The sequence below is a fragment of the Aspergillus ibericus genome, assembly GCF_003184845.1.
Source record: "Aspergillus ibericus CBS 121593 unplaced genomic scaffold BO80scaffold_11, whole genome shotgun sequence".
Lineage (NCBI taxonomy): Eukaryota > Fungi > Ascomycota > Eurotiomycetes > Eurotiales > Aspergillaceae > Aspergillus > Aspergillus ibericus.
This window is the reverse complement of record NW_020292109.1, coordinates 637881-658506: the sequence shown is the minus strand read 5'-3', so window position 1 is coordinate 658506 and position 20626 is coordinate 637881. Positions and strand designations below refer to the sequence as shown.

Genomic DNA, 20626 nt, shown 5'->3' with positions numbered 1-20626 from the left:
TTATATACTGCCATCGCCTGGGGCCCAGCCAGACCTGCCCATGGGCCTTTTTTCTGTATTTAGCTAATTACGTTAATTCGTAATGTTTTATATTGCGATGAATATATATATTTGCCTGGATTGGGCCCGATGATTATTGGCTATCCATCACTGAAACATCCGGAGCGCATTGTAGACGAGGCACCAAGAATGTGAAGAGAAGTTGAGGGAAGGAGGTGCGATTAGGTACCTACTCGGTCCACTCCCGACGGCTGTCAACCTCTTCAGTATCCGGTTCCAGTCTTATTCATCGCCAATATTCCGTCTGCAGACAACACCCGGCACGCACAGACCGCCCCAACGGTGTCTCACATCCTGAATTTCTCCGATTGCCAGACTGCAACCCATCCCCCCCCCAGCAATACGACCCCATGGGTAGGAACGACCGTGTCCAGTGCCAACCAGCCCGGCCCAGCTGTCCGCCAGAAATGCCGCGCGCTGCACGTATCCGCTCCGACGGCGCCGGCATCCCTGTCGGCACACCGCCACGCCAGTCTGCAAGGGCCGCTGGCTGTCGCTGACAGGTCCGATCCGACCGATCGATCGCGAGGTCGGGCCAGTCCGTTCTGTTTCCTTGCTGCCCGGGGTCGTACGGGATGAGGGCCGTTTGTTGGTGACATGGTTGGGTGGTCTGGCATTCCTCTGACCACTCTCGTTTGCTTCAGCTGGGATACGGCGATGGGCCCCCGGGTCTGGACAGACGGTCGCTTCTGGGTTGGGTTTTTGGAATGTGTCATAGAGGTGGTGCCATCGCTGTGGTATTGCGAGAGGAGGGATATATACGAGGTCTTTCGCGAAGGTTGTTCGGTTCACTCACGATCTTCTTTTCTCATCTAATATACGTGTTTCTTTTGTTCCCTTTTCTCTCCTTTTCTTGCCTGATTTGAAGTCATATATATCCCTCTCTCTCTAATGAATGGTTCGTTCTATATATAATGTCAGGTGTTGTGTTTTCCTAGCGATTCGAAGGTCATTGCCGTGGGAAGCTGGATCCTTCGCACGGAAATCAACTTGCGGGAAAGATCTGCCCAAAAGCTGATATGTCTTGTCTTATCTTCATCTCGTTTGCGGGCAATCGATGGCAATGCCCGGTTTCTCTCCCAACTCTGGTGCTTCTCCCGGCGACAGTTCTGTCCGCCTTATGCCACATGACGAGGCCTGCGCTGACGCAGGGTTCATCGCGCTTCAGGTTCCACTCATCGCGCTCATTGATGATGTCTTTGGTATCTTTCTTGTCTTCCTCTTGACATCCTGCTCGTATTTCTCTTTCTATATATGTCATTTTTCTATAGTCCACCGTCTCGTGATCTGGCTTGATGATCACGGGCGTCAAGATGTGTCCCCCTTATTTATACACACGTGTTTTCTGCTCCTATGGGATAGCTGTCCGATACGTTTATCAACCTCCTCAACCGATTCGGTGAGAAAAGTGTCGAGAACGCTGGAGAACGGTATCACTATCCTGGAATTCGCCTGCAGTGAGAGCAGCCGCAAAGAGTGAGTGATGTCCTTTCCTAATAAAGCAGCGTATTAACCAACCTCTCAGTTTTCATCAGCGGTCGTGGCGAAGCGTGCAGACTGGCCACACACTACCCTCGTGGTCTTCGTGGGCGGCTTCAGCCAGGCACCGTAAATGGTCAACAGTCCCAGGCAGACCCTAGCACACCCAAATCGGTCGATTATACCTCGTTGAAACAGGTATGCCTATTGGTTTCTTGTACTTCGCGATCTGTTTATTGACCATCAACTAGGCCAGACCCTGTGATATCTGATGCCGCCTATGGCCTAAATCACCAAGATACTAAGGGATTACACTTTTGTCTGACTTCCAGGCCCGAAACGATGGCTGCACCTCTGTGTCACAAGGAGTACGCGCCTGGTTTTAAGGTTGTCGGTCTGGTTGGCTCGCCTCTTTTGTGGAGTGGCGGAGACCATCGGATCGATTGAAGCGCTCGACCCTACGAATATAACGGAACCTAGTCACCCTCCACCCAAACCTGGGAGAATACAGGAACCCCCTCGACACTTCCATATGTGCGGATGGTGCATTCGATTTCCCGATATATTAACCACATATTTTGGGAGAGGCCAGGCCAGCATTGCGGCAAATGGAGAGACCAGAAAGTCTACGTTGATGCACCTGCCTCGACTCATTGCTGCCGATCCACGCACGCACTCCTCAAGTGTCATATACTTGCGAGCGATGTCGCGGTTATCTCCAGTCTGTAGAGTCGATTCCTCGCGTAGTGACAGTGTCAGCGATGCCGACACGTCCATCGGCGAAACTGATGCACCCAACTCATTCACAATAATTGATACCCCTGGCTCAGCTGACGAGCCAGAACTATACGTAACAATACCGTCGATCTGTCTGCGATATATGAATGCACCATCGAGGAACAAAGAAAATGGCACTCGGACGGACGAAGTATTGGTCGGGTCCTCAGACTCTATCAAGGCGACATTGGCGGAGCCAAACGATGCATTGAAGCACCCATACTCCAAGCGAATACGACTAACTTACCTCAACCACCATTTCGTCGTAAGATTTGGGATCAACATGATCGAGCTCATATTCAAACAACCTGATTCTGTCACTTTCTTCTCCCTCAAGGTCCTAGACCTGTTTCTGAGTTGGTGGGAAAGAACCCCATTTATGCAAAACTAAATCCTCCCCAACCGAGTCTTCAGCTGACTACCATGTGATCTGTGACTATTATGAACAACCAAGGCAATTGCCGAAAAGCTTTCAAAGTCCGGTAAGTCTATTTGTTCACCTGTGCTATATCGTTTAAATTTCTCATGACAGGGACAGGGGCATACGTTCATGTTCTCGCTGCTGCCTTTTGCACACATCGCCAAGGACAAAGTTCTAAGGTAGGTAATTTGGATCGAGACTTTAGTACCCATGTACTTCTGATGTTGACAGCATTCAGATTTCCGCGCCTTGATTACAGTTCTCGGATATGCCCATGTTTCCACAATGACCTCGCTTTATGCTCATCTTGACCTAAGTCCGCCAACTTGGGACTTCGATGTGAGGGCCTTTAAATTTAGTTGCGAAGGGATCGTCATAAGTATTGTTTTGTCTCACCTTTTCCCGAAGGAAATGGTTCAACATGCCGATACAGTACCTACGACCAAGGCAAGTTAGTACTCATGCTCCAGATATTGTACAATTCTAACATACAGATCTGGCTCAGCAAGCTTGCAAATAGCACACTGTTCTATTCGCTTCTCAGACAACAGTTCACTAGCAGTGCTCTGTCATTCATCTTATCCGAACAGGTTGGCTCTTCACTCTCATTACAGGTATGAAACACCCACTGAATGGAATAGCTTGCATCCAGTCAATCTGGCTCTCAAGGGCAGCATAGTCTTGTACCCAGCCTGGTATGAATGCGCCCTGGGTTGCGGTTAGGATTACCAATGTCCGAAAATCGCAGCAGTCGGCACTTTTGCGATTGAGAACAGCTACTGTTCGCTGACTTCATCCAATAACCATGTTTCCGCTTTCTGATCCTCGTTGGAAATTGGCTTTCACACATGAGGCGTTGAATACCGGACGTGCTCTTGTGTATGCCCTTCTACGGTTTGCACGCCAGCGACCTGGCAGTGAAGGCACGCAGCATTATCTGAACTGGAATATTACCTGGAATGCCTTTCGCTCTCTTATATTGTATCTCACCTACGGCAGATATCTAAATCCAACACCAAGGCGCCTTAGCCTCGGCCGGGCGTGGTTGTACTGACAAGTAGCAGTCGCACCAGTTGCATTAGTCGCCGTCGGCGGGAAGCGATCCAATACCTGTTTGACCGTTAGCAATCATCCCATCACAAGTCATCTACTATGACGCTGCGAGATGTATCTGTCTGTAAGTCCGATCAGAAAGAGCCTTGTCTAGGCTACGGTTCTTCCTGCATGATTCTAACCACCATCATCTCTTCGGCAAAGTAGAGAATCACTCATTTCAGTTCTCGGACACTTGACAAGCTCGACATGGTTGATTTTCTAAGTAAATGCTATAGATGCGCAGTACTTCTGGACTCGACAGCAGACGGGTTCTTCAGCTCGAAATTCAACATTCTCAGCAGACGCGCAATGAATACGACTCGTTATAAAATATCCCAAAGCTTGCTTCCGAGTCACCAGTGCAGGATCGGGGCTCGCATGAAACAAATGCGAGTAGCCATCTTGGATACGGGCTTGTCATCAAAGCATATTGCGTGGCATTACTCCTGCTATTCTCTACTCTTTACAACCAGTTCTAAAAGGGCGAAATCGAATGTTATCGGTAGATATGTTCGAGACCTCCACGCTCAGGGGTTTGCACGACTTGGTCAGTCCTTGGTGACGATGGAGAGCCCGATCTGACAGTGGTTCCTTGGAGCGGATCTTCAACCTGCCCTGAAAGCCCCTGGAAGACCTATTGCAGAAAAGCAACAAGCGAATGATGATCACGTTTCCCATCAGGAAAGGCAGCCCTCGCGACGATTACAGCAGACTGAAGTCTAGGAAGACAGAATGTGAGAAGAATCCAACAATTCATGACCGGCCGAGCTGCTGAAAGGTATTTTCTTTGCACGTAAGCCTTATTGCCCTTGGCTTAACTTCAACATATAGCTGATCATCACAGATATGAAGGCTTCCTTTGGGGCTCTATCTTCCACCCTTCACCCACATGGTTTTGCGTTCTTAGATCTGGGTCGGCATTACATGATGTTGAAGGTCAACATCAAAAAGCATAACCTCCGGCCTGTATGATTGGTTTTGCGTGGGTTCTCACCTCCTCAGCGTCGGTGATCAATAGTCAAAGTCGATGTATATGAGTCCTTGGAGGATGATCTGGGGTTACGCTGGCAGCCCACTAACCATGCCATTCTTCACTCGGCTAACCTTCGCTGGATAGCCTGGATGACCACCATGTCGTAATCGATAGGTTAACAAGCGTCATTCAGCTGCTGAGCCGTGATCTGGATGTCCTCGTGGCGCGCGATATGCCGGGGCGGACATTGAAATTACTGGGGCTTGGAAAAATAGCCTGCGACAAGCTGTCGTCTGCTTCAGTAGGCTCGTTGTGAGCTGGGGATCGGATCCTTCGCCCGGAGACCCAAATATGGCGTCCGAAGAGAGCTGTCAATCGGTGTGGCTCTCCGGTTTGTGCTCCGTGGTATGATAGTCCTCGAATCCGGGAAGGATGCAGACGTCTGATCTTACCATTCATTACCCCGAAGACCCGTCCTAGCACGCTTGTGGAAAGGAATTCTCTGCTCTTACCTCCTGGGGCAGCTTTCATCGCGCAGAGCTTACGGATTTAATCCTTTTTTCACACCATACGCGTGATAGCTCTGGTTGATGGGAGCCATACTTTGCCAGTACCATCATGCAGTTGGCGAGGTCTCATTGTTGGCATGGAAAACCAGTCCACAGGCATTAAGAGACGTCATTCTAACTATTTTCCAAGAGACGATACGGAACGGACCGTCGTGGCTATATCTTGGTCCATTTGTGTTTCCTCTTTTCGGCCTCGGTCTTTATCTCTCAAACGCGTGCCGCGTTTTCCTATCGACGGGAGCTATATCTGCGACCAGTTTCTTGTTTGGGTGCACGGTGGCCTGGTCTTCATGCATCCACTCAACTTGCGGATGCCTCCCCTCATCGCAGGCCTCTGCATTTTGCTGGCCCCGGACAACGAGCCAGATAGTAACCGTCGGCATATGCAAGATGAACATCGCGTCGAGTTAGCAGGGTCGATCATGTTGCCGCCTCCAAAGTCTAACAACAAACATTTCCTACAAAACGATCAGCTCACGGGAGATCCAACCGTTGCTCGAGTATACCATTGACACCCCCAATTCACGAATAAGTCACGCGAGGTATGTGCAGGGCATTCACCGATATTTCATGCTACTATTCCAAGGATCAACTGACAGAATCTATCCCCTTAGCGAAGATAAAAACCATCACGGTGGCTAGTCCTGATATCAATTCATCCGATAACCCACTTTGGTGTACGTGGCTCATAAAACGAAGGCTGCGATTTGGAAAGGACATCCATACCATATCACTCCGCCTACGGAACCGACGACGAAGGCAACAGAGGTGAGAAGGTCGCAAATTACGCATTGAATTACGAGCCCTCCTGCGAACACGCCATCGTGGGCTGTGTGCCAAGCATTACCACAGGCCAAAGGGGTGGTTGACTGCGACATTGTCTGTATCGTCAACATATCCGCCATGTCATTGGCTTGACTTTCGGCTTTTACGATCCATATGTCGGCTAGCTCGGTGAACCTGGGAATCCCACATGTCTTAGAGGCCAAGGTTGGCTTGTCCTGCACAACTGCTACTCCTGAACATGGTTTCATTTGGATGAGTGCCATATGGTCGGTCGGCATTTGCTGCTGATGATCAACCGTCCTCTCTTGATAAGAATGACTCGTGTCGGATGCATTCTGTTGCAGCCTCGAGAGGCCAGGACGCTTTCGCTCCTCTAGTGATGCTACGTGGAACGAAATAATCGAAGTATCAAAGGCAGTGCAAGGATATCGGAACAAAATTGCCCTACCCCTGCCACGATGAAAGTCTGCTAGCAGACCTAGCATAAGATTACCCGATATCTAACACACGTCATCATGTATGAAACTGGGGCATACTGAACGCTTTAACCACTTGTGATCCGAAGGGAACGACAGAATGAGCAGCAGCATATCACCACCATTGTCTTACCCCCCTACTTTGTATTCTCTATGCTAGTCTGGAACCCTTCAGCCATTCATCCCCTAGCGCCGCCGTACCGGACTATTTTGTCTGTCATAACGATGCGCATCCCCTCAAAGCATCAGAACACCTGGGGACCAGGATTAGTCGACGGAGTTCATCCTTTGGTTATCAGTCTATTCTGATTCAATGTTACAGGGTTATCGTGAGTGATGGTTCTGGTAGACACGGGGAGATGATCGCGGAGAAGGACCTCATAGGAGATGGATGGAAGCGAGCTATCTTCCATTCCAGTTGAACGGACACCTATTTCTTCCTTCACACGAAATATCAGGACCGCAGCCGACCTGATCAGCACTGGGATTGACACTTCCGAAGTACGCCCCGGGTTCCGAAGAAGCTACGTTTCCAGAATGGTACACCTGCACACTCGAAGTGGTTCCTCGCACGCTCTCTGCCATGAAAACACAAAAGCTTGGGAAGCTTGTCCTCTCTCTTCCTATATCCATGGGATTCAGATGAACATCTTTATCCATCACCCATCAGATACTGTGTACAATTCAGTACCTATGGACCCAAGAGATCACTCTCTGGATCTGGAAACCAGCTTTTACCGAGCTAAGCGGACCGTCTTGTTCTGGGATCTCCTTAAGACTCGGTGCTGCAGGTGTGGTGATGTGGAACGCGTCGTATCTTCCTCTTCAGCCACTGCTCAGGCTGTGTCGGTGAGCCTGGAATAGACGACGACCCTCTACTGCTTTGGATCGAGGTTTCCAAGATCAAACCTTTGCTGTCAGATTGTTCTGGGATGTTTGATGAAAGGGATAACCGCAGCCACAAATCCCGAGTGAATTCAGTAGCAGGTCTGTGAAGCCTGTGGAATGAGAAAGGAAAGGGCTAGTCAACATCATTTCTATGCATCATTTGCGGTTTGTCAACGGCGAAGCTATGGGAAAATAAATGTCACTGCTGCCCGTCCGTATCAATTCTGTGCAACGACGTGCCGCACTTCGACATCTGCTCCCAGATGTACAAGGCCCTACTGCCCCCGGTCGACGGATCGAAGATCCATTCCCGTCCTTTGACTGTGTCAATGGTCATGAACATATATGACTATTGCATCCTTTATGACCTGTTCCCCAACCTGCACCCTTGGTACTTGACCGGGAACTGGCCCACATAGGGATGGACCTTCCAGAGGCAGTTGCGCTTTTCCAGCTCTTGATTCCGACCGTATGGAAAAGCTCATGAGCCAGCATATATGAACTAGTCCTTTCAAAGGTGTGGAAAGTGGAGTGGCGTTTGATCTACCTCTCATCAGATATCTGACAACGAGTTTGGTAGTGAAGTCTGATCTGCCTTCCCTGGTACCTCCTTGGAACTGAGTAGTAACTGAGCTTCTGGGCTTGCTGAGGCAGCTTCCCTCTAGCATCAGTCGTTCACTACACAGGCAAGGCACTCACTATGCCATTATAAATCCGATGCTGGTGGGGGATGTTTACTCTAGGTAACATACACCCCCAATGATCATGCCAATCAAGGTGAAATCCTGGGCAGTACAGGTAGCGCACGTGAAGAAAGCTGCTTGATTGCTTCCTAGATGCAAGTGGATGGAATTTAAGAGATATCATGTTGCCGAAATAGTACTTCTCAAGTATTGGCCCGGCTCTACGAACCCAACTTCGAGAGAACCAAGCGACAGACCTTGGTATCACTGAACAAGCTGATCGGGTTGGTCGATGTCCAACAACCAATCACGTATATGGACAATTGTCGACATTGATGAGAATCCAGGATCCCAGGAGGCATTCCGGTTCAGCGATAAGGAAGGACCGTGATTATATTTCGCAAAGTGAGCCGGGTTCGCAGAGAGGCACATAGCCGTGGGCAATGAAATTGCTCTATATGAGAGATTCAATCAAACCCACCTAACAGGGATGAGATAGTCCACAACCCTATGGTGGGCTGCGAAAAACCGAAAAGACACCGACTGTCAAGGGTGGAAGTACTCCTTCAAAAAGCTGGCTGGCGCGTCCCAGGTCGGCAGTCCTGAGCTGTCTATTTGGTATCTTTACAACTCGACCATGACTATCCTTTATCGTCTCATGATGAATTCTAGAGAAACGACCGTGGAAAGGCTCATGCCTCCGCAACACATATACGGTGATATAAGCTTTGCTTCTCTAGACTGCGGGCGTTGCTGCTGGGCCATCCCCTAATCCACCGAGTACTAATTGCATAATTACAAATTCACGGCGTCTTCATTCAGGCGCTTCAGGCGACATCTCTCAGTTTCAGGGGAAGTGGTCACATACCTAAACCGAAAGATGATGTTCATCGAAGATCCTAACGCCTAACCTGGAAACACCGCGGCATCAGCACCGTCGCAGATTCTGTCCATGGCCCTGATTTCGACCAGAACCCCATGTATCGAAGACAGGTCAGCTAGGTGACTAGCTAACTACAGACTCCAAAGAATGTTCAAGATTCTCCAAGCTTATATCAAGCTGGAACTATTCCTGATTTTTCTTGTGTGCGCGCGGACAGCCGTGCTAAAGAAGCATGCCAGCACAATGGCACGACGAATGCTTACCAATGGCGTATCATTCAAACGCTGAAGTGAGCGCAGAGCTGCTTCAGGCCATCTTCCGATGCACCGGGAGCAAGTGAAATGATTCTGGGACTTGCTTTGGCACGCATTAGATTGTATATCTTATAACGTTGCAAATACTCCTTGCGAAGCTAACTTTCATAATCTTGGTGCGTTCCATACACTCCGCTTCCTTTTGAACATCTCATTCATCTGAGTACCTTTCTACAAGACCGAGGTGCAGGCAGCCGTACCGGTGCCGCTGAAGATCCATCGAAAAGCAAAATCAGAAGAGTAAATGCACTTCATTCAACTGCAGAAACAGCTCAAGTGTCGACAATGGCGACGAAAAAAACGGACGCGAGGCAACCAGCGACTTGGAGGTGCGGTTCACGGCAAAAGATGGCAACCGTCCCAGGGATCACGATATGTACGAGATGAGAAATCTGAATGGTATCTGCGGAGCGAGAAACTTGTCTATTGGTAAACGGTAGTTTCATTCGATGTCAAGAGTAGGGGAAGTCTTGATCCGCTCAGATCTATGGGACGGTAACTTTGTTGAGATTTTGTTGGAAGACAATCCAAACGATTGGATAGAAGGTCTTTGGCATGCCCATCCACATCCCATGACGGTGGACTCTTCACTGGAGGTTATTACCAGGTCCCGAGACAATGCTGTGCTTGGAGTGCCTTCGCGTTCCTTTTCATATTGTCGATGAACGGCTGATTCCATCACGGTCTACAAGCCATTATTTCACTGGCGCTCTTCAACAACGTCCTTCCCCAAGCGGAGAGTCTACATCGGGATCGATTTTGGCACAGCCTGTTGTGGCCTCTTCGCATCGATCTGCGTTTCCCACGAAACTTTCTCGAAGCACTGTCTCGGGCATAGTATCGGTTTGGACAGGCAGATTCACGTCGTATGCCTAAACCGTGATGGGGGATACCTGTGGCGATGGGTTGAACCGAAAGGACCTGCCAGCCGCAGGTCGTACGAAGTGCATGCTAATCCACCGGTTATTCTCATTCTCACGCCTCCGACGAACGCTCATGCTTCTCAACGGAGATGAATCTTTCCAGAGCCAAAGAACACCCTTGGAGAGATTTATTACCAGATTGAAACGGGCTTTCGGTAAACTATTCAAGACAGGGCCTCAACATCTGCTACTCATTTGTTTTGAGAACTTTCCAAGGCCTATAGCTCTGCAAGCCGAAGCGAGCGTAGGGTCTCCTAGCGGGAGGTTACAGTATCATACCACCCAGCGAAACAATACTTGAAATGATATAGAGGCTAGTCAAAGCCTGCTTCAAGTAAAGCCAGAGCACTGACCATGCCCAAAAAGATGAGGCATCGAAACATTGTCGCCTTTCTCTTGCGGCCCTACTGAAGCCTTCGCTCTTATCTAAAGTTTGTCATAATTCTGCATCCGCCTTCTCCAATTGGAGACTATACAGTCGCTTCCAGTGAGTGGTTCAGTCCTGTCTAGTAGTCCTCGTATATCCATTTGTGATGGGCCAAGTCGAACTAATTCCTGTTCTGAAATGAACAGAACTTGTGGTAAGTCCACCTCGTTCACCAAACATGTCTGTGAACGCAGCGACTATACTACCGGGGAGCCTCCCAGCGATCTATTCCAACATGGCCTTGAACGGGCTTGCATTCAGCGAGAGACTGAAAGCCTCACGCTCTTTATTATTCTGGTCCCTCATGGATCGATCGTCAGAACGCACACAGCATGACCCATCGGGGACAACAAATCCTAATCAAGATATGTCCCTCGTTGTTGGGTCATCACGACATATAGTCTTTCCAAACCCCGCTTGTTCTGAACACCTTAGGAACGACGGCTTCAGGACAATGATTAACGGACACAACGACCGCTTAATTGGGTCTCGGCAAGTGACCTGCACTGGCTCGAGTGCATTCGGGATGGAGACATTCATTGGATAAAGGGGCCCTGTCAGGTATGTACGGTCTCATTCAGTAGAACTAAATCTGAAGATCGTTCTTCAATGAAACCGAAATCAATGAGCTAATGACGGTCCCAGTCTCTTGTCATGTACACCATGCAGACCGACGGGCATGCTCTAGCACGATAGCCACCAGCGAAGCACACCACACGTAGTCGTTGATCTCTTAAAGGACTTATACGACTCAACAAAGATGGCAACAGAAAGGGCCTCAGCAACGGTCAGTTGGGACCATTTCCTGTGGTTTTTCACCAGTTTACAGCGACAGTGCGATTGTGGAACGACAGTCCTGATCCATGTGACTATGGAATCCAGCATTCCCGTGGTATTCGGCTTGATATGATCATAAAGCTTCTTCTACCGTCCAAGGTAGGGTGCCGATTTCTACATCGCCCGGATTCTTCGTCGGAAGTCTCGACAGCGAGCACTCGTATCATATGCATACTTGGGGGTTATCACACCCGAACGCCGTGCACGGACCCTACACCCAACAGCAAGTCAGGTCGTAAGCAAACACTTTTGTTACGCTTGGACAGCCGTTCCATGACTGGAACTCCTGCACCAGAGTTCTTCCAATGTCTCAAGAGATCCCTACAAGATTTCAACAAACTTCTTTGATCCAGTGAGGATCCCCTCATGCGCCATCCATGCAAGAACAGACTAGTCGACGAGATGTATTGGAAGTGGTAAAAAGCCCCTCGCGAGACGCAAAGACCCATAGCCAGGCCTACTCAATGAGTTATAACGGATCCATATTAGATTGCTGTACGGCTAGGCAGGATTAAGGTGAGGCGCTTCCGAGGCTCAGTCTGGGCTATAGCTGACATTTGGATTTTAGCCTAGGTACAAGAATCGCGGAAGCAATTGAACCTCGTTTCCATTGTACTGTCTTTGAACCCGGCTTAGTCCTGAACTTTCATGCCGGAAGGTACTTGTCGTTTCATCTGACAAATACCCACAGACGAGTGAAAAGGGCTGCTTAGACTCTGACAACGAGTACACCAAATGTGAAGGCAACGTCGCTCAATCTGGAAGACAAAATGAATGGATGTTGTCTCAAGCAGCACCAGCAGTAAGGGACCAGAAGTGAGAAATGTCCCCCGCTAGTTTTGATGAACGATATAATGCACGATCACCTTGCTTTACCCAGTCACCTTACCACCATGGCAGCACAGTGTTTCGCGCCTCAGGGCCCAACGACCTGTGATCGCGACCCACTTCACCATGCCATAAACAGTCGAGGCAATTCGAACATCATCCGGTATTATCTGTATATTTGTTTATCGAACCAACAGTGGACTTGCTGCGTGGTGTTTGTGTCAGGGGGCATGAAGGTATGACTCGGCGCCTAACACATTGGACGAACACCTTATTCACAATTCTCATAGGTAGCCCGAGCGAGATCCACAGAATCACACCCGCTGGCGTTGATTTTTTTACGGACAGGAATCAAGCTTCGACGACAGATCGAACATGTGGCCCTGCAAGTAGCCTACAAGGTTCCAGTGGAAGTATTTCGGCCCTCTGACAAACTGGCCGCTGGCTGTTGAGCTCTCATACCGCAACGCTGAAGACGATGCTGCCTGAGAGACCTGATACGGTTAATACAGGGCGGAAATCTCTAGCATTGACATGCCTAACGATGATTAACCCCGAGAAAATACCGTGAGATGCGCTCTGCGCAAAGGCTATCACGGACTGAGTTGAGCAAGGCCTTGGCTGAATCGGTGGTCCATTCCGCCTGTTAAACCTGAGTGAGGCAGGGAAAATTCCGATGACACAGATCCTTGCCCCATATCACGGCTCGCCGAACAGATCTCGCACATGCGCTATGGTTTCTGTAGGCAGAACGTGAAGGGACTGGAAGTCTTTGACCTTAGCGATAATCTGGCAACATCCTTGTCAATTCAGGCACCAGGAACACAAGCAGATCGCGGAGTTCGGCCAAGTCCATCACGTGCCTAGGTCAAACTTGATGCATTGACTATCGGACCAGCGATATCTAGATGCTAAGCGAGCACGTTTTCCGGATATCCTGCGATCAATTATGCACTAAGACAAGACATCTGTGGTGCAAGCTGAATAGGCTACGTTTTATTATGCTCTCCAAGCCTTCTTTCGCATGGATGTCTTTCATCCTTGGGCCCATCGTTTTGAATCCTACTTTCCCAGAACCTACCCGGGAAACAAAGACATACCGCATCGATGCTGGCGAGATCCACAACGAGCGAATCGCAACATCCGGATCACTTGGCGTCGGCTGTGCAGATTCCTGAAGAAACCCTGAAAGCCCTCCATGATAGATGCAAGGGTTAGGGCCCGTCTGTTTTACAGGCGATACCACACGCCTTCTCCCGAGGTTTGAGTGATTTTTTGACTATCTTACGTCGCCTTTGTGGCGGGGTATATGCAACTATCATACGTTCTCCAATTTTCAACTAGAGGCCCGAATGGGATCTAGGTTTCCTATGTCCGAAAAGCATGCCAGCGTCGATTGCTGTGACTGGTCGTCGCCGCTTATTTATTGTCCTGGGCTGATAATCATCCTTGTCCTCTGGTTTACATCCTCTATCTTTGTGCACTGCTCGCCATGGCCGACCTCTGTTTGCTGGGGTAGATTTCGGGGCGAGTAAAACAGGAAAGCACGCCATTGGTATTTCTATTGAGCAAGAAACTAACTTGGGCGTCATAATAGTGCGCCCCAGCCGCGATGAACCGTTCTTTGTGGGCGGGGTGCTCACGACGTCGCCATCGCAACGGATGCCTACACACTCACTATAGTTACACGCTCCGACTATATCATCGAGAGGCTTTCTGCGCACGGGATCTCAAATCCACATTACGAAGTGACAGCACAACGGTGAAGGCAGAAGAGAGTGATTCTGTCTATGATAGACTACAACGAGGAGGCCAGCCGGTCTGGACTGCGCTATGCTATCTCACTATTCGTGTTCAGAAGGGTATGTCACTTCCCCTAAGCCTGTTGAAAACATCGTAAAAAGGAAGTACTTACTGAAACGAGTAGCAGAATGCCCGATAATCGTTCTTTCAGCTCCAATTCCTGGCTAGGGAAAACCATCAGTAATGGAATCATCCTTCATCAGCTCTTGTCGTGGATGCAGAATAGCAGTGCTCCATAACGCTGTCGCCAAAGGACAAATACATTGCGCAGACATACCGGCTCGAGAAGTTTAGGGCTTCAAAAGAGTACTTGAAGGAATGGGCGCTAGCTTTGGCTGGGGGGCAAGCCAAGCATAGAACTTTAGTTTGGGAAACTATGGCCCGCCCGCGTGCGAAAAACCGGCATGACGCTGGGCGAGTTTCGAATTTGTTTCCATTTGGAGTTCGCTTCAGTCACTGCTATTGTTGATCTGGTCGACCGCTTACGCTATGTCCTGGGAGGGGTCACGCACACTCCACGTAATTGTATCCGCGTGCCTGGTGCTGCCAGCTGCCTGCAGAGGATACCATGACCAACGATGAAACAGGGGCCACACAATGGGATGTGCAGCAGCTATGCCCTACAAGGAACAAGGTATGTCCCGTAATCAAGGCCTTGTGAATCCTGATGATGCTGAATTGCTACTCAGTCTGGCAGTATAGGAATCGAAGGGGTTGCCCACATCGGACAGACGACTGCGATTCGTGTTTACGCAGGCGCTAGCTTCATTTTTGATAGTTTCTCCATCAGTTGGTCGCTTCTGATGCTCAACATATTCAATGGATGCCAGCAAGGTGGCCGACTAGCTGTATGCTTTTTGCCTCGAGCATCAATATTGCATGGCTGCTGACGCGAAATAGCCTCTGTGCTACTGTGCTAGTGTTTGAATGTCCATAGCGTTGAATTCCGGACCACTTCAAATTCGGTCAGTACACAGTCGATACGAGAATGTGTGGGCATCGCCTGTGCAAAGGCATAGAGTGATGAGTAAAGACCAACCTCAGCAATGACGTGTCCTGGTTGGAGAGCGTTCGACCCTGGGAAAGGAACCACAGACATCCAATGTGCGTTAACACCCAGGCCGTTTTCATCAGGCAATTCTAACTTTTCTGCTAGTGTCACCAATGTATCATGCTCGTGGTGTGATACAGCTCGTATGGACTGATACTGAGCTAACGCCCGAAGAGCTCTCACGGGAGGCAAACGGCACGGCATGTGGTTGTTGCATGAAACTTGTAGGCCGCTATTCAGCTCCTACAAGAACAAAGCCTTCGATACGATGCAGACTTTCAGATATGGGAGATATAGTAAATACCAGGTTTGTGCGGCTAATTTCGAGAACACTAACCTATATCTGAATTATGCTAGATAGGGATGGAGAAGCCCAACCAGTCAACGGAGCTAGCGGATATTGAGAAGGTTTCTCCAGTCTCATGAACCTCCGACTTCAGACCTGATAGTCCTCACGATACAGAACACTGCGGGATGGTTTGGACCACGGAGACAGCCTGAATTCTACGAGTTAAACCCATTGATTATAATCGCTGGTAACCCCCTAAGAATCTCAGATGAGTGTGAGCCGTCAGTCTGTTACCTATTCACCCTTGTTCAAGCCATGCAGACAGACAGCAGCCGGAATGTTCCAAAGTCGATAAACTCGACCTCAATCAATTTCCCTTTCAACTCACTGTCTTACAAGAAATCTGAGGTTGGGCATATGCTTCATGAATGCGATAGACCCGAAGGAAGCATCAAACGTGCAAAAGACCGTATCCGCCACTCCGAAAGGCCACTCTTATTTGAGAACAACTATTTGGGGCAACCGAAACGCTCCTCTTCCAACGACCCACGCTGGAAGGAACCAGACAACCATCACTCAGTTATACACGTTCCCAAGACTAGGCCTTGGAACTTCAACCCTGATCTCATCACAGCTACACCAGCGCGCGACTAATAACTTCAGACTGGGCGACTATCACTGTCCGCCTGCGCGACGTCGCTACCACTTTGCGTTCCTTTCCCGCTGCCATACCACGGAGTGGTTCCGCTGCGGGAGTGAACTCCAGCGACGTGCTCGCGGCCGGAACACAGAGCGCTGCCAATTCTACAACGGGGCAGATCCGGTCCCAAGCTCGCAATACTATAGAGCTTGTTGTACGAGCTCTATGCGACTAATGTCGCGTGATATACTCGAGGCATCATGCAAACAGTATGCTATGCGACCCTTGCTACCTGTTGTCACCGGATGTCCAACTGGGCTACGTTGTCAGTTGCCCAAATAGCGCATGCGCATGAATTTGCCTTTCGCCGTCATCAGCTTCATCTTCCTCAAGGGCGGTGCTGATCCAGCACTTGACCTACCGCAATACCCTCATATTGTTGCTTTCCCGCACGGTACAGCCATGGGACTATGCACTCGGTGCGCTTTCGTCTCAAACCAAACATAGTGGTTCCGGTACTTTACACGTCAATAATCCAGCGCTTGAGAGACCTTACGCTAGCAGCCATCGGGGGTCTTGAGCGTTGCTGCTAATAGCCTGGGCTACCAGGATGTGGCTCTCTTTCTTGCACTGACCAAACCTGGTCCTGGAATCGTGCAGCTCGGCGTCTCCAGAGGTACCATTTCTTCCACAGTTCTGGTTCAGCTCAAGTCGATAGTTATTTGACTGGCAGAAAGTGCGGCATGGCCTTAATTCATCCATTGATAGTCGTTTCTACGGCCTGATGGAGTCGTGGTGATATCACACCACTTACGGTCAAGGAATACCAGAAATGAGCCCGAGCAGGGGTATTCCTTTGTATGGCTATGCCATTTGGGATGCAGGGACGCGATCAGGGAAGCTTACGGCATTATGTGCGCAGCGTAAGTGCACCTGCTCAGTTCCATCATTCAGTATGCCGCTTACCCTGATCCGGATATAGAATACACCATATCAACCGAAAGTGGTATCCCAGAGAGATTCGTTTCTCGCGACCTGAGCGATCTCGCCGTGAGCCAAACGCAGCGGTCAGGTCTTGACCTGCCACGAGATTGCAATACAGTGTCTGGGCTTTGCTGCGTTCGCCCCTGTCATGTGCTGGATTACAGGGGACGAACGCTATACATGAACATGGATTTTTGGAAAGTATGGCTGTGGAAAAGGCGGGTTAGCGTGCAACACTCCACAGGTATGGTTCCTCCCACTGGAATCCGTCCCCCACCAACAGAGCAATTGGCTGAGCCTTACTGGATCTGCAGGCCGTGATAGTGTCATCAATTAGGTATACGGGGATCTTAATGTGACCCTACATGGCTTGCCTCATCAATCGGTCTAAAATCTATTCCCAATGGACCCATACAGCCCCGACACATAAGGAACTTATTTTGGTTCACTAGCTACAGCTTCAACTCCAGAATTAACGAGGAACACGTAGCCTCCCACAAAAGTATCATTCGACACCACCCTCATCGTCCGCGATCAGATATATGGTCCCTGGGCAGCTTGTCCTGTTCAGCTCCGCTGGGTTATACCTGCAGTCCACGTGGATGGTCAGTTTACCTCCTATGAAAAGAGTCCCTATCTAACCACCTCCAATCAGCTCTCTCCTCGGCTATTCCCTGGCGGGGCAACTAATTATATTATCAGGACGGTTGCCCCCAACGTCACGACTAACCTACCTGATGAATAAGTATCACAAAACTGGAAGAAAACCTCAGTTTCAGATCCTCTGCCAATTCTGGCTGTACTCAAATATCATCCCGATCTATTTTCTCCTTCCGGTATCCGAGACACGTCCAGTACGCTTCGCTATCAGGACTCGTTTGCTGAAGACCGATCGCCCTGGTTGGAGACAAAAGTCGAAGATGAATGTGCATCATCCCACGGGTTGATTAAGTCAGGAACCTCATGCGGAATATTGGATTCCCAGTCTACGTTTCTTGAGCACCCACAATGTTTCCCATGCGCTCGTCGGGGCACTTGACCGACCAGACAACCCTTCGGAACCTACTGAAGAATGCATACTGAAGCCCCGATCCATCGTCGTTCTTTCCCCCTGGGACCGTCACGATGCCTCGGCAACATATATACATCCAGACACCATCGCCTAGTGTGGAGAACACAGACGGGGATGAATACTTCAGCGAACTGGCCAGCAATACAAAGCCGGATTGAGAGTAGCCCGTGATGCTTCAGCCCCCTTCATACGGGTTGCATAGCGTCTGATGTGATGACACTCCGATCTAGCATCGCGCAGGAGCCTGCTACTCTATTCACACAAATCACAGATCAAGCGGAGTTTCATGAATCCATCGATAGTCGATACGATGACACTGCCGAGTGCAGTTGAAAACTTTTTGCCTGAGGCAATTACATATAATCCCTAGCACAGCATCAAACTCCTCGGAGGTTCCTATGTGTGCTCAGTGAGCCGCGCATCATCTGCTTTTACCCAGGAAACGGATATGTCACGTTTTTTATGCCTATACCTTTATGGAAGCCTCGCATAGCTTCTCCTCGCATCTCCCTCAGCTTGGATTAACAAGGCCCTTCTGGTAGGAGTAAGGAAGCCAATACCGGTGGAAACAAAGGTCCCATAATTGGATGCTGGAAGATTTGGATCACCGCAACCATTCAGAAGAGCTGAAAACCCGCGCTGGAATTTATCCCCTTATGGCTCGGGTGATAGCATCCCTGATCGTCTATCCCACCAGTCCGACGAAGAAAGATGTAATCTCAGCATGAACGAGCCCTATACCTCGTTTGGATGCACCGTGACAGCAGCGCTGCAACAAAACGTGATACCATCGGAGTGGGAGGGGCATTTACAAGCCATCAAGAAAGTCAGGACCGTGGTCCATGCATGGTGAACTAGTACGAGTCGGTCAAACACAATCCCTGAGGGTGGGCTAGCTGCGCACGTGGAAAATCCCACCGTTACCGAGCTTTGACAAAGGCTACGCCAAAATTGTCATCCAGTATGGTCTTTCTCTCCAAGGCAATATTGCTATGCATGTGGCCTTCGCCGACATACCGATCATTACCGCCAAGGGGATAAACGGTTCACCCACCCTTTAACCTGCCATTAGACCCTGACGAGATAACGAAGTACATAAAACACTCAGCATCCCATCTGATTGGCCTGCTTCACGAAGCTCATCATCTGGGATAAGCTCCCCGTGATAAAAGCAATCGCATTTGACAATACCGATTTTGATTTGAATTTCGCTATGGGTGACAACACCAATGAGACGACTCTTCCCATGACTTGGGAGGGTGACTTTCAACTAACATGGCCTACCGTGGTGCGTATTTCCTCGAGTGCCTCTTTTGACAGGTAGTCTCTTATCACTTCCTCCACTTTCCTTTGAGTGAAGAACAATACTAACCTCTGATATCCGATCAGGCGCCATGTTTCACGGAATTCCAAAAGCTGAGAACAAACCGGAAGCCCTCAATGCGTGTCGCTACTAAATTAAAAGCGTGGATGACACCTGATATTAGCTCTGATTCATCTCCTTTATTAATCCCAATACTCATCCATGTTCCTTCTTGCATTGTGACTGCCTGCGCACAATCGGACTTACGAGTCTCACCACCAGGCCTGGATTGCACCGGATCGAACAAGCCAGTCTCTCCCTGTGCTCTCTTCTCCTGCTCACTCCCTCGTCTTTATCAAGGAGAGCACTGGCCACTCTTTAAAGTTATCATCCGATCGATGTCCACAAACAACACCAACAACTTGCCCTACGAATCGTATCATTGGCCGCGCGTCTATGGTCTTTGTCATCTCAGCACATCTGGCTTTAGAACATGACCTATGTTCATGTTGGCCAATCTACCCATAGTCAACATCTATTACCCTACTAGTCATGTACTACTAACATAATAATTCTTGTCCAATTGCTTTCCACATTACCAGCATCGCTTCAGCAATAGTGCCTCCTCCACGCCCCGTCCTGGATTATGAAGGCGTCTTGAGAAGAGACAGCTCAAAGCTCTGACTAGTACTTGTTGTAGCATTACTAGGTAATGCCCAGACTACTCCCTTCACCGTTCTGTGTTAACTGTTGCCTACGATGGGGCCAAGCAGTGTACTTGCAGCGTGAACCAAGTGTTCTCTAGCAGCTACAGCGATGAGAAGGCTACCGATGAGGAAACCGGCCAGAGCCTCTATTGACAAGTCCGGTGCTCTGGCTGTCCGGCAGTCCTTCAGCGAGGGATTTGCGAAGTTCGATGGCTGATCACCATAATCGCTGGGGCATGAGAATGCCATCTATTTTCTAGGAAAGCTCATCATGCCCCGTGGCTTTGTGTCAGGAGTCTGCACGGATGAATCTTGCAGCCTAGTTCCTGAGGCCCAATGACAGAACTTACCATCCTGG

The 20626-nt window shown here is 49.4% G+C and overlaps 4 protein-coding genes across 4 annotated transcripts; 2 read left to right on the top strand and 2 right to left on the bottom strand.

Annotated features, from left to right (window-relative positions):
• Nucleotides 1-103: 103 nt before the first annotated feature.
• On the bottom strand, nucleotides 104-947 carry BO80DRAFT_23954 (uncharacterized protein). Its single transcript, XM_025714539.1, has one exon. The coding sequence runs from the start codon at nucleotides 774-776 to the stop codon at nucleotides 348-350; it is 429 nt and encodes a 142-aa protein (XP_025577380.1). The 5' UTR covers nucleotides 777-947; the 3' UTR covers nucleotides 104-347.
• On the top strand, nucleotides 948-1915 carry BO80DRAFT_23853 (uncharacterized protein). Its single transcript, XM_025714527.1, has 3 exons — nucleotides 948-1536; nucleotides 1586-1737; nucleotides 1796-1915. The coding sequence occupies exons 1-2, from the start codon at nucleotides 1118-1120 to the stop codon at nucleotides 1698-1700; spliced, it is 534 nt and encodes a 177-aa protein (XP_025577379.1). The 5' UTR covers nucleotides 948-1117; the 3' UTR covers nucleotides 1701-1737; nucleotides 1796-1915.
• Nucleotides 1887-2863, top strand: BO80DRAFT_23988 (uncharacterized protein). Its single transcript, XM_025714548.1, has 2 exons — nucleotides 1887-2798; nucleotides 2855-2863. The coding sequence occupies exon 1, from the start codon at nucleotides 2072-2074 to the stop codon at nucleotides 2705-2707; it is 636 nt and encodes a 211-aa protein (XP_025577378.1). The 5' UTR covers nucleotides 1887-2071; the 3' UTR covers nucleotides 2708-2798; nucleotides 2855-2863.
• Nucleotides 2864-5986: 3123 nt separating this feature from the next.
• BO80DRAFT_23790 (uncharacterized protein) lies at nucleotides 5987-6834 on the bottom strand. The gene has a single exon (XM_025714520.1). The coding sequence runs from the start codon at nucleotides 6643-6645 to the stop codon at nucleotides 6061-6063; it is 585 nt and encodes a 194-aa protein (XP_025577377.1). The 5' UTR covers nucleotides 6646-6834; the 3' UTR covers nucleotides 5987-6060.
• Between the last annotated feature and the right edge of the window lie 13792 nt (nucleotides 6835-20626).